We start from the raw sequence: 13,400 nt of genomic DNA on the forward strand, positions 1-13,400 counted from the left end.
GGTAATTGAATTCCCCTCATATCGGGAGGAGCAGCCACGGTTGTGATTACCAGTAATAACAGATTCAGACCATATTTCTTCCCTACCTCTCTGTATTGATTTAGCTTGTCTGTAGGAACAGAACTCCACATGAACTGCAAATCGAAGCGCAGTGTTTTTATCACACGTGAGCATGTAGGACCCATTGATTCCACAGTGCGCTGGTGTCTTCAGGCATGGACTCATGATTTCACTCACACAACTAAAGATGCAGCCACCAGATTAAAAGGAACTCAGTGAGAACTCAGTGCACCAGTGTTACCCCTAACTATTTAACTACAACAAAAAGCTCATATTTGAAGTGCCATACAAAAAGTAATCTGATTCCTTAAACTTTTTCCCAATTTGTAATGCTTCGGCCATAAAGCTAATGATGTCAATATAATTTGTTTCCCCCTAGTAAACGTCATATTATTAAAAACCAATGTGACGTCTGGAAAGAAGCTTAGTTGCATGTCTGTGTGTATTAGTTTTTAGTCTCCCTTACTCTGGTAATATTAAAACAAAACTCTGGCAGTGTGTTCACACCAAACTCATTATGCGCATCAAAAACGCGATCAACGCTTAAAGTTCAACACGTGTGGACTTTGAATGCAGACGCTAGACAATTTGCTCAAAGTCTATGTGGAGGTCAAGGATGTGTAAGACGCGTCAGACTCACTCTCGCCGTTGTTTTCTGTTGCTGGCCTATTTGTCAGGCACGTTAGAAGCGCTTGACACTAGATGCGTGAAGCGCACCGTGACGCACCTCCACACAGACTGAACATAAACCAGACACACCTGCCACGCGAAACATGTTTGGTGTGAATGTCTTCAGCAATAGCTGTTATGTACTAACTGTACAGCTTTTCTGCAAGGCTTTGGAGTTTTGTTATTAATTTCTTTGAACATCTCACAGTGGACTCCACAATCCGTTGTTCAATAATTTAGCACAACTAAACCTGTAACACAACTGATAGTAGGTTTTGTCAGACTTTTCTGTTCACTTAAACTCAGGCAGTGATCTGAAAGGCTGCTTTTCTGATGCATGGCAAGACCAATTGGCAGTATTTCACTGCAAAATGGTTTAGATCAAAACATATTAATCTGTTAGATGTCTAATCAGTGCTTCGAGCTAAATGCAATTGGGGATTTGTAAAAAAAAAGTATATTCACAGATGTTCTCTTTATAGTATAGCTAAATTTTAGGCGTTTTTCCAAAGAAGAATGCAAATAAATTGTTTATTTTCCTGGGTAGTGATGCCCTGGGAAAAAAAAATAAAAAATACTCATCAACTTTTTCTTCTGTTGGTATATCAACACAAGATGTACAAATGCCACAACGTGCTACGTGTTTGGTTTTAATCTGAAAAAATATGAAAAGATACAAGGGGAAGGTATACATTTTCAATAATACACAATCAATATTGCATGCATAAGTGGAATTAACATATGTTTGCAAAGTAAAATGCATCTGAGATGAAGCCTAATCTGCCTTCTCACATCTTCTCTTTTTTGTATTTGTAGTAATGGCTCAACATGCTTGTTTGTGGTAGTGTTTCAATGGATCACATGTAGCTTAAATCTCACAAACCAACTTAGAAAGTTTTAACTGTACCTGTCCGTAAAGAACCTATATCTCCAGCACAGTAGAGAAAACAGTTTTAAATAATTTTTTGTCTCTTAGCAAACTTGTGTACTTTGAAACCCTTACTGTTTCTTCCCTAATACAGCCTGGTATTTTTATGATAAACACTAAATTTTGTGTGGAATTGAGTGAATGATGAGTTTTCTCTGCCACCAATTTATTGGGTTGATGTTTCCAAAACAGATTTGAGCAATAAATTCATCTCATTTTGCAAAAAACAAATTCCCAGTTTGTGTCAACTTAGAGTATTACATAAATTCAGCATGACAATTTTAAAGAATAATGATGTGAATTTTTTGTGTGGTCTCCACAGGATGTGGTTGTGGTGGGAGAGGAAAACTTTACCACCCCCTGTTATGTGCAGATGAATTTGGAGGCTTGTCACATTTTGACAGAGACACTGGGGACGTACTGCCTGGTGGGCCAGTCAATAGGCAAAGCAGCTGCTAAGAGGCTCAAACTGGCAGTTTTTGGGCCCGTCTCATGCACAACTTTGGACTATCACATCAGGATTTATTGTTTGGATGACACTCAGGATGCACTTAAGGTAATGTGTTAAAACTCTAAGTTCAGTTTCTTTAAAAAAAATATGTGATACTAAAGGTATTATTGAAGCACAAACATTTGCAAGTGTTTTAAATGCTGCAAAGCAGTGAAAAGTTCTTTTTTACCAATCATATTAATATTCCACCCTTATATTTTGCATTTGAAATGAGCTGTATTAGAGCTAAAACAAAGTGGATTGTATAAAGTCATGAATAGAAACATCTTCACCCGTCGTCTTGCGGAGATGTGCCGAGAAGCAGTAAACAAAACAGGGTCAAGCAATGTCAAAAGAGAGATGCATTAGAAATTTAAACAAATTCAAAGCACCAGAGGGGCCATCTGATAAGGGAGATTAACATTGGTAATTTATTCGCGCAGTGATAAGTCAAGTGTCACTGTGGCACACAGCCGTGCACATAATCGCGTAAACATCAACATGCACTCAGTTTTACCAGTTCAAGCAAACAGTTGTAGCTTGAAAACAAAGTTCAAAGGTGGATTTTTAATGATGAAAAGTTTGGGTGGGTTAGCTGAAGTTTGAGAGCCGACTAAGTGAAGTTTGTCTGAGGTTGATCAGAGAAAAGAAAGGAGGCATCAAAGCTGTTCTTGCAAATAGTGGGCCTTCATTTGATTATTTTTCCTGCAGTTCTGAAAGATACTTATAAGAGTTGCATAGATAGTTTACATTTCTAATGGAAGTTTGGTTGATTCTTTTCTTCTCAGTACAGATTTTTTAATCACATTAGATTGATAAAAATTTCATTGAAAGAACTAAACACAGCTTTATATTTTATGCTGACTTGTTGCCATAGCTCCACAATTCTTTCAAATAGTGAAAGCAAAGGAGATGAAAGTAATTATTTATGACTTCCTTTACTTTTCATTTCAAGAAATGTATGCAATTTAAAAATGAAGAGAAGCTTTGTGGCATATTTTGTGCCACAAAGTGTATGAAAGGGCCTTTTGGACTGACGACTTTGAGAAATGCAAAAGTGTTTCGCTAAAAGGCACAACTTCTCTGCTTTACAACAGAAAAGTTGTAAAGCAACATTTATATAAGAAATTTATAATTTACTTTCTATATTTCACATAAAGCCTTTTGTAACTGCTAAATATGTTCCAGTATTTGAATATTACTAGTTTTGTTCATTTAGACATTTTTGTAATATACTTTAAACATAATTTCAAATGATAAATAACAAATAAAACATATTTTGTGCCACAAAGTGGAAGTGCAAATCAACGCAACACTGAGACTGTCTTCAATCTGCATGCAGACCTCAGGCTGCAGCAGACATTTAGCCCATTTTAATACTTCACTTTTTGATTCAGTGTCCAGTTGACAGCTTAAATTAAAAGAAGCCAGTCATTAGAGGACATTTTGAATAAACGACAGTGACTCTTTCTATGTAAAGTTTCAGACAAATTTGTTGTCGTGGTAATCTATTAGTATATAAGCCAATCTATGTCTTCCTTTTCCCCCATATACTTAAACATGGCAAAAGCTAATTTCTTTGAGTCTGGCCACCAGGCTTTAGCTAGGACCAATATTTATTTTATTGCCTTGCACACTAAAGGAAGTAAAAAAAAAAAAAAAAAACAGATTACTGATAGAAAACCACAGCAAGGAAGCTCACTGTGAGGGGTCATCAAGAAGGCTTTCACTTTGGCCTTTACTGTCATTGACATTTAACACTGGCGCTGTGAATGGCTGAAATGGCTCGCCGTAAAAAATAAACAGCAGCAAAGAAAATAGAACTGTTCATACTTGTGGGGTCTGTTTTTCTTCCAAAGGCCCTGGGAACCATGTTGGAGTAAAAGACATCACAAAATCTTAGGAAGATCAGAGCCCTTCAGAAAACATTCTGAAGAGGGTTTGTTACTCAGTCTATTAGCTACTTGTAAATATAAAGCTAATAAATCACAAAAATGATTCAACAGTTCAAAATTCAACTTTCTGCTTTGGTTTAGGGTTAGGCCATATCAGTCTCCAGACCAACTGTACAGGCAATGCAAAACCTCTGAGTTGAGCTGAATTGAGCACAAGCAGGAATCCAAGTTTCAGAACAATTTATTAACAATAGTAATAGGTGTCCCAGGAATTATGTAACCAGCAATATTTGCTAAAATCAGATTTTTCCCAACATTGGAATATACTCCTGAGTAAATGTCCATAAATTAATGGTGATTTATTATAAATATTTGTGTTTGTTTCCTTTCATGGAAAAACACTGAATTCTTCTGCATTTAAGATGTATGTTTCTGCTTGAGTTTGGATATGCTTTCTCTCTAATATTTTACCTACTGACAATTAAAGCATTGATAATTAAGATGATAGTGAGGATTGTAAAGAATGGTCTTGGTTTATTGCTGCACAGCTTTGAATAAATCCAAAGAGTGCAGTGGTTCATGGGTGACAAACATGTCAAACCTCCAGATAAATGTTTAAGTAGTTTTGCTTTATTTATAAAAACTGTTTCTTGAGGGAAGAATTGTGCTTTTTACTTACTGGATATTTGTATGTAGGAGGTTCTTCAGATGGAGACCCAAATGGGAGGGAAGCTACTGGATGAGCCAAAGACTCTGAACTTCAAAGACAGCACACACAATCTGAGGCTGTCAATCCACGATGTGCCACACACACACTGGAAGAGTAAACTTATTGCAAAATATCAGGTGAGGAAAATGCAGGGGTCAGTATAGAAATAAGCATACTCAGTAGTACTGTATATCTTTGTTTTTATATGCAACACTGAGTAATGCTACAAAATACTGTGCGACCCGTGCATGCTTTGCAGGAAATACCATTTTACCAGGTGTGGAGTGGATGTCAAAGAACTCTTCACTCCACCTTCACGCTGGAGAGACTGAGCTCAGCCACCACAGAGATCAGCTGCAAGCTCTGTGTTCGGCAGGTGGAAGGAGAAGGCCAAATCTTTCAGATCAGCAGCACATTAGAAGAGGTATGTTTCTAGATTTCATTTTATCTTTAAATATTTACATTTTCCACAGATTAGAACCTGATGTGCATCAAAACAAGCAAGCTCAGTCGTGTCATACCACTTGTTCACGTTGACTGCAGAAGATAATTACAATAAGCAGAACAGCTCAACAAATTAAAGTAACACTGGTGGCAACTTACATGCAAGTTCTTTGTCCTACAATAAAGATTGTAAAGTCATAAAGTTTTTTTTTTCTTCTCTCTCTGACAGCGAGTCAAGGTACCTTGGTTGTGGTTTTGTGACTCTGCTTAATAATTCATTTAATAATTCATACAACTGCTACAGGTCCCATCATGTGACAGGAATAACTCTTCTTTGATTTTGTGTTGGAGTCACAAAAAGTATGTGTGTCTGTCAGTGAACAGATTTTTATTGCTGCAGCCAGTTGTAACAACGTATTAATGCGGACATGTTTATTTATTATTATCAATCTTGGCATCAACCATGAATATACATTGAAACCATTTTCACATTGAAAGATGTAAGAAAATTTTCCCTTTTCCTGCTTGCTTCTTTACTGGTTAATAGGCAAAATGAGCATGACAGCCAACATGTTTTCTTAAAGAACTGAATGTATGATAAAAGCCCGTTTACGTGTTTGTACACTTTTTCAGATCTTCAGCAGTAATTAAATATGCCACACACACACGCACACATATATATATATATATATATATATATCTATATCTATATCTATATATATATAGATATATATATATATATATATATGCAAGAGAGAAAGAGAGAGAGTCTCAAAAGCCATGCTTATCAGAACCATAAGAGGGCAAATCACAGCATTTTCAAGTATGATGTGATTGCACAAAAAGAACTAAAGGGTTTGTGTGATTGAGCTCTTATAGGCTTTGACATATAAGAGTTCAATTCTGCTTTTTACTTCAACAGCATTAATCCCAAAGAGATGGTCAATAATGTGTCTTTACTGGCTCTTTTCATTTGTTGGTGGTTGCAAAGTCTTCGCTTGGACTGGACTGTTTTATGCCTGATCCACTGTAATTTTTTTGGCTTATTTGGAGCAGTAGTGGTTGAGTCTGTACTGTAAGTAGCAAATCAATGCAGAAGCTTTAGTAAAACATTACTGATAGTGAAAGTGCTGTAACTACATTAATGGAGGCAGTAGTTGTGTGCTCCCTTGTGAGGATAGTTTTTACTTGCAGAATTTGCAGAGCAAAAGAACAAAAAATATTTGTCAAAGACAGTTTTTTGTTCAGTGACAATGTTTGGCATGCTTTATGGTAGCTTTTGACATTAAGTGCCCTGTCATTTCTAAAACTGCTAAAGCTGCAAATCAAAGTTCCTTGAATGTTTACTCCTGAGATCCAGTTCACAATTTGTCTTACTACAGTACTTTTAAATGGAAAAGAAAAAGCTGTTTCCAGAGTTTGTTACTGTTGCAGCAGTGAATATTTAACTATTTTAGTATGTTGTAGATAAACCACACATTGTGTTAATTTCAACAGACCTTTTGCATTAATCGTCCTGGATATTTGATCGCTCTTCCGTGCATGAATAATACAGCCCTCATTTAAAAGGTCTGGAGTACTGGCACGACCCTGGCTCTTAAGCTCAGCCCAATAATGTTTATTCCAGAAACTTAATGTTATCTGGCTTTATAGAGTTTCTATAAACAGAGATGCCTGTTTGGCATCTGTGTTCCTTTGAAACACCCAAAACCCATGTTTCAACCAACTGTTGATTTGTAGTGAAGTAGACAACTTAGGGGGCAATTTCTCATCATTATCCAACCTATTTCCTGTAGTGAAACACAGCATAATACTACCACCACCACCACGTTTGTTTCTAAATACAAATTTACATTACATGCAAATTTAAAGTTGTAGAGGGTTTTGGATCTTGACAATTTTTGCAACTGCTATACCAGTGAAAATTGCAGGCCCCTTCATCAATTTGAAATTGGCCACCAACTAAATATATGCATTAGTCTCACTGGATGTTTGACTTGCGTAAAGATAAGCATCAAAACATGGAAAAATACATTAGTAAGTTTTGTGCATGTCACAGACTTAAGTTCAATTCTGGAAACCCTTAAACATTCTGTGGTGCTGAACAATGGAAAGCAAAGCAGATCTAAAGCATGGATCACTTTGGCAGATAGTCAGCGATGTCCCTTTGCATTAGTCCTTCCATCTCTATCCATAGAGAAATTCTGGTGGTAAATTGAGGGTAAATAGACACAGCAAATAGTAATCGCTTGCATCAACAATGACAGTTGTCGTGTCCCTCTGCCAAACCATGTTCATTAGTCTGCATCCTCCTTTCAGCTCAGGAGAAGCAGAATAATGTGAAAGCTTAGAAACAGATGGAGATTGACAGGAAGGAGGGAGAGAGAGGAAGTGGCTGCAGATTTCTGTGTTTTTTCTCGTCGTGTATTGATAAAAACTCTTCTGTGTAATTTTGGCCTCACAAAAGACAAGCTTAAGAAAGAAGAGCAGAATCTTTTCCTAAAAGGATATGGATGCACTTACATTTGAAATACAGTTAGCTGAACTGCATAATGGATAACTATTGACAAGTTGTAGAGACTTTAGAAACATGTTCTGAGTATGAAACTATGTGCATAATATAAATGTTTAGATCAGTTATTGTTGAAATCAATTACTTGATCTCATGACCCCCTTTTGTCATCTTTTCAGGAAGTCCAGTGCATAGACACATCCCTGATGGACCCTGCCAGTAATATCACAACCTTAATGGGGCCTAATGCCTTCCGTATTCCTTTATCCATCAGACACAAGTTGTGTGGCAGTTTGGATGCACCACAGACCAGAGGCAACGACTGGAGGATGTTGGCTCACAAACTCAACCTTGACAGGTAACACTCACATTTACTTTTATTTGTTTTCTTTTTCAGTGCTTTGCTTGGCTCCCTTAGGTGTTTCACTTGATTTTACTTATTTAGGCAGAAAACTTTCTACAGAGAGTAGAACTTAGCTTCGCCTTGGCTGATGAAATCACAGAGTGCAAGTCATCTGAAAAGAACTGTTGAAGTAGTAGAATTTATTTTCTCTTATTTTACTTTCAATGGCTGTAAGTTTTGTTCATCAATGAGACACTGACGTTCTGGAGTCTTTCTGAGGCGAGTTTGCATGTTCTCCATATGTATGTATACAGTACCAGAGCAGCATCCTCAGCAATCATCGAATCCTTGCAAAAATGTGGACAAAGCCTAAGTTGTTAAAGGGCCTTAATGAATGCATAATGTCATTTTTGCGGTCTTTCTCTTATAGTGAGTGAAATTTTTTTACCTAATCATTATGGCAAGATTAAGTCATTAATTGTTGGTATTAGTCTGACCTATTTTTTTCCAAGTTCAATTTGTTTTAAACTCTGAATTTGTTGCTGTTACTTTAGATGTGAGTCTATCAGGATGAGGCTGAACTTTTAACTATTTGGATTAACTTTCAAATAGAGTAATGTACAATTTAAAAAAAATTGTAGACTATAGAAATGAACACTATTAATCAAATTAAAGATCTTACATTTGATTCTTGTTTCGATTTTTATGTTCAAGAAGCACATTTTATCTTGATCTTGATTGTTTCTCTCTCTGATAAATACAAAGAATCTAATATAGGGTTTTATACCTTGCAGAAGATAAAACTTCTTCTTTCTGCTCTTCTTTCTGGTCTTCATAAAATATTTAGCCCCTCTGTGGTTACTCCAGAATTCATCTTCTTAAAAGCTGGTAAACAAAAGCAAAAGAGTCCATGTTACTTTAATTTTACGCTCCGTGCTCAGGCACATCTTAGAATTGAGTTTAAATTTGGAAGACATCAATGCTTGTTATCAAACCTCATTTTATCACATGGTCATTCAGATCCTTTATGGGACTGCAAAAAGTTTATTTGTAAGGCTTAAAGTAAGAAAAAAGTAAAAACATGTTTTTTTCTTTTTATAGCTCTCATCTGAGGGACGGCCTCAAACCTTAGAGTATCAAAAACTTTTTTTAATCTAAAGTTTTATCTTTTATCTTCCTCTTACAATAGTTTTTATATTTTAACTTATTTATATGTTAAAGCTATACTTTTATGTCTAGTTTTATTGCACATTTAGGTTGCAGTAGAATTTTAAATTTGAAATAATTTACAGTTTATATGTTTTCCGTTTTTAACATTTTAAAATAGTTGTTTGAATTAAATGTAAACTTTAGAATAATTACATTTTATGTATTTATTTGCTTAATTTCTATTTTGACTTTTTTGTTGTTCATTTATATTTTCTCTTTCATTACTCAAGATCCTTTTTTCTTGCATCTTCCAGCGTCTGCTCGTCTTCATAAAATGATTTCCTTGGTATCTGTTCATCCTCACTCTTTGCTTCACTTAATGCACTTTTTTTTTCTCTGCTCTTTTTTTTCTGTTTTTGTTATTTATGAAACACATTCTGCTGGCCTCATTGTATTTTAAAAGTGCACTAAGAAGTAAACATATTTATCTTCCGATTAAGGTTTTGGGGAAAAACTATTTTCATTTCTGCCTTTATGAAAGTAAAAAAAAAACTATCTTCATTGAGTAATTTGTTTTCTGTGTTTCTTCCCTATTTTGATCAGTGGAAAATGTATATTTAAGCAGGTGACAATTAATGTTTTACCAACATTATGATCAAATTTAAATAGGAAAGTATAAATTAAAGCTGGTGAAGTTGCACTTTTAAATAAGAAACGTGACCAGTGTCTGTACGTGTGACACCAGGTTTTTTCAAAAATTAATCAGTGAATGTGAGATTTTCCACCTCTGAACTGATGTACCCTGAATGTTCTCAGACATATTCTAAATTATTCAGAGTGAAACTATACCTCTGAAGTAAAATATAAAGAATGTTTAAATTTAAGCTCTTTACACATTTAACAATGATTGCCACAAAATGTGAAAAGGAGCTGGATGTAAGTGTTAAATCTTTACTTGTTTTTTTTATTTAATTGTCTTTGTGCTGGGTCTGTGATGTGACTAGCAACCTGTGATATTTAGAAAATATTTCAGTTTTCTTCTAGTATCCCTCTATGAAGTGCAAAGAACAACACTTTATTGTAGATGTGAAAGAAAAAGTGAGTCTCTGCAAAACTAAATAGGTAATTTGACTTTGTTTCCTCCAGTTGACTTCAGGTAGCAATCTCAGTTTTATCATTACCCAGTCAGCTATACACAGATGCTTGGCTTGATGATTCAGACTCATTTGCTAGCTGCCACAAAGCCAGAGCCAGATATTGAGAGGATAATTAGGCACAAGTGCAAATCATTGTCCCCACGGCTTTCCTGCTCATGACGCAGCTGGTGAATGTGGGCACCAGGATTTCTGGTCAGCAGGTGAACTGGTAGAAAATTGGTTGTTTACTTTCCCATTTCCTGTAAAAATCAAGTTTTCATAAGAGTCTCAGAAAGTTGTTTTGCCACTGATCTGTCAAAGCGTTCATCAAAGTAGGGCTTGCTGTTACAGCTTTCTCCTTGCCTAAACTCGCAGAGTGACCACATTTGTGTCTGGAAAGTTCTTCCATACTCAGCTAAAACATCTTTTTGTATTGAGACAGATCTGAAAGAAAGCCTAAATGGCCTTTTTATGAGTTGAACTGAGCCCCCCGAGGTCATTTAACAGCTGTTCCTTATTGGAAACAGATAAAGTCCAAATAAGGAAGAAACAATGTAAGGCTTTTTTTTTTTAATTGTTGAATGAAAATATGAAATAAATTAGAAACATAACAATTTACCATAAGAAATTATTGTACATCTTTTGTTTTTATTAAAATGGAACCAGAGTGTGTCAACAGTACAATCAGAAGATTTACAGAACAGAAAGCCTGCTTTTATCCCCATGAGACAGAAATATGATGGTTTTTATACTTCAAAGCTGCAACGAGACCTTTGTGTGAGACGGCTTAGTGTCAGACTCTCCCTCTGCAGTCACTGACGTCCTGACTCGTGACACATGTTGCAACTCCCTATTGAATTGTTACCGCATTTATGATAAAAAAAAACATTTTTATATTTTTGTGTCTAATTTGTTCATAATCGTTTGTGTCAAATGATCAAAATACAGTAAATACTTTGTGTTTCAATTATAGATCTGCTATATTCATACTTTTCAAGCTGCATTATGAACTTTTTAACCCTTTCTTGACTCCCTCCTTATTTTTTAGATACCTGAACTACTTTGCCACCAAGTCCAGTCCTACAGGTGTCATCCTGGATCTCTGGGAAGCCCAACATTTTCCCGATGGAGATCTAAATGAACTGGCCGCTGTGCTGGAGGAAATGGGCCGTCACGACAGCAGCCTTGCCTCCATGACATCAGAACACTAACAAAGGAACATTTTTATTATGATGGCAAAACTCCAGAGAATTACATGTGGATTATCTGTTGTTGGCACTACGGATAACCCGATTGATGCAAAATCAGAGAAAAGTTGATGCCACAGTGATTGAGCAGCACTGTTTAAATACCGTGGCAATTAAGCGGTTGCAGTGAAAGAAAGCAGGTGCTGATGTGGATCAGTGTGTGAGTGTTTGGGAGTCATGAATACAAGAGAGATAAATCTGTGTATCAGGAGTGAAGGGAATATATACACATCTGAAAAAGAAAAAAAAAATCACATTTTCTCCAAGCAGTTACTTTCCTGCTCGTACGATGAACAGGGAAAGGAAAAAAAGGGAAGCAGAAATGGAGATGCTGACCTTGAAATCTTGTATAGGAAGGAAACGGAATCATAAAGGAAGCAAAGGTAAACCAGTTACAGAGGAGTAGGGAATGGTAGATTGAGGATAAACAAAGATGCAGGTAGACTCTTCACAAAGATGAAAGCAAACACAGAGAGCAGCTAAACTGATTACAGGGAGGAAATCAACATAAAGTGATGGAAGCAGCAGGCAGGTGACCATCTGGATGGAAAGCAGATAATGAGAGCAGCGATGGAGAAGACTCTTTTCTTATGAGCCTTGGCCGTACGTGTTTGTTGGTACAGTTTGTCGTCTTTATATCGTCTCTTAGGGAACGCTCCTTGTATCACGCTGTCTGTATGCGTGGCTCATTTTCTGCTACAGATTTTCTGACACAGTGCTTGTTAATCAGAAATCCTGACCAGAAACAAGTCTGAGAAAACTGTTTTGTTTTTCCCCCACAGAATGATTTCTAATAGACTCAATAATTTTAAATCATTTGGGTCAGGAGAGCAGGAAAGGCAAGATAATTTGTCAGATAAGTCAATCCAAAGATTGTTTTCCAAACTGGTGCCGCTGAAAAAAGATTTTTGTCGTAGTTTGTTGTGGAAATATCACAAAAGAAAGAGCACCACATCTCCCCTTATGATTTGTGTATATATATATATATATATATATATATTTTTTTTTTTTTTTTTGCTGTCATGTTTCAATCAAAAAGAACATTTTCTTGACAATTCATACAATTCATCAGAGATGCCAACTTTGTTTTTCTTTTCTTTTCTTTTTTTACATCCTGGGTGGTTTTTGCCAGGCAGTTCAGGCTTGTTTCTGGGGAGGGTTTAACTCTGGGAAACAAGTCACTGAAGATTATTTTTTTAAATCCAGTTGTGAACCAAATTCAGTATTACGTGACTGTATGGTTTTCTCCTCATTTTCACAGGATGTCAGATAAATTATCCAACTGTGACTTTGTTGGTCACTGGCACCATCTAGTGGCCTTGGAAGAATTGCAGCATTTAAAATGAACCTTTTTCTCCTCTTTCTCATCTTTACAGTGTAAATACATGGCTAAAATAAGTTTGCATAATATTATTTTGATTATTAATAGTGGCATAAACACTTTTTTTTCATTTTATTATGTATTGTTTTAACTACATTAATGAACATCTTTCACTGTTTTCCCTGTTATTTGTTGGCATCTAAAAATCCAGAGCAAAGCATTTTGTTTGAAAAACTTAAAATCCACAGAACTGAAGGGGCCTTTGTTAAATAAAATACGACTGTTTCAAAAGTTCAGTTTGACTCATGTCAACAATTTTATGTAAATGAAAAACTCCAGCTCTGTGTTTTATGAATAATTGTCAGATGCCCCTGGAGATGTGTAAGATGTTTATCATTTAATTAGACTACATGAACATTCAGCTCAAGGGAAATGCATATAAAATATTCACAAAGTTGTATGGAGACATGCCACATGTAACTGAACATCAGGTTTGC

At 35.9% G+C, this 13,400-nt stretch overlaps 1 protein-coding gene across 3 annotated transcripts in view; it reads left to right on the forward strand.

Annotated features, from left to right (window-relative positions):
- The window catches only part of LOC129372028 (netrin receptor UNC5C-like), a 190,815-nt gene extending 178,267 nt beyond the window's left edge, over positions 1-12,548 (forward strand). For all 3 annotated transcript variants that reach the window (XM_055049000.1, XM_055048998.1, XM_055048999.1), the window contains 5 exons: positions 1,980-2,213; positions 4,739-4,888; positions 5,011-5,175; positions 7,887-8,065; positions 11,384-12,548. In XM_055049000.1, the coding sequence (XP_054904975.1) occupies positions 1,980-2,213; positions 4,739-4,888; positions 5,011-5,175; positions 7,887-8,065; positions 11,384-11,546 (891 nt within the window). In that variant the 3' untranslated portion in view covers positions 11,547-12,548. The remainder of the gene's footprint in view (positions 1-1,979; positions 2,214-4,738; positions 4,889-5,010; positions 5,176-7,886; positions 8,066-11,383) is intronic.
- Positions 12,549-13,400: the final 852 nt, after the last annotated feature.

The sequence above is a fragment of the Poeciliopsis prolifica genome, unplaced genomic scaffold (genome assembly GCF_027474105.1).
Source record: "Poeciliopsis prolifica strain line A6 unplaced genomic scaffold, Auburn_PproV2 SCAFFOLD028, whole genome shotgun sequence".
Taxonomy (NCBI): Eukaryota; Metazoa; Chordata; class Actinopteri; order Cyprinodontiformes; family Poeciliidae; genus Poeciliopsis; species Poeciliopsis prolifica.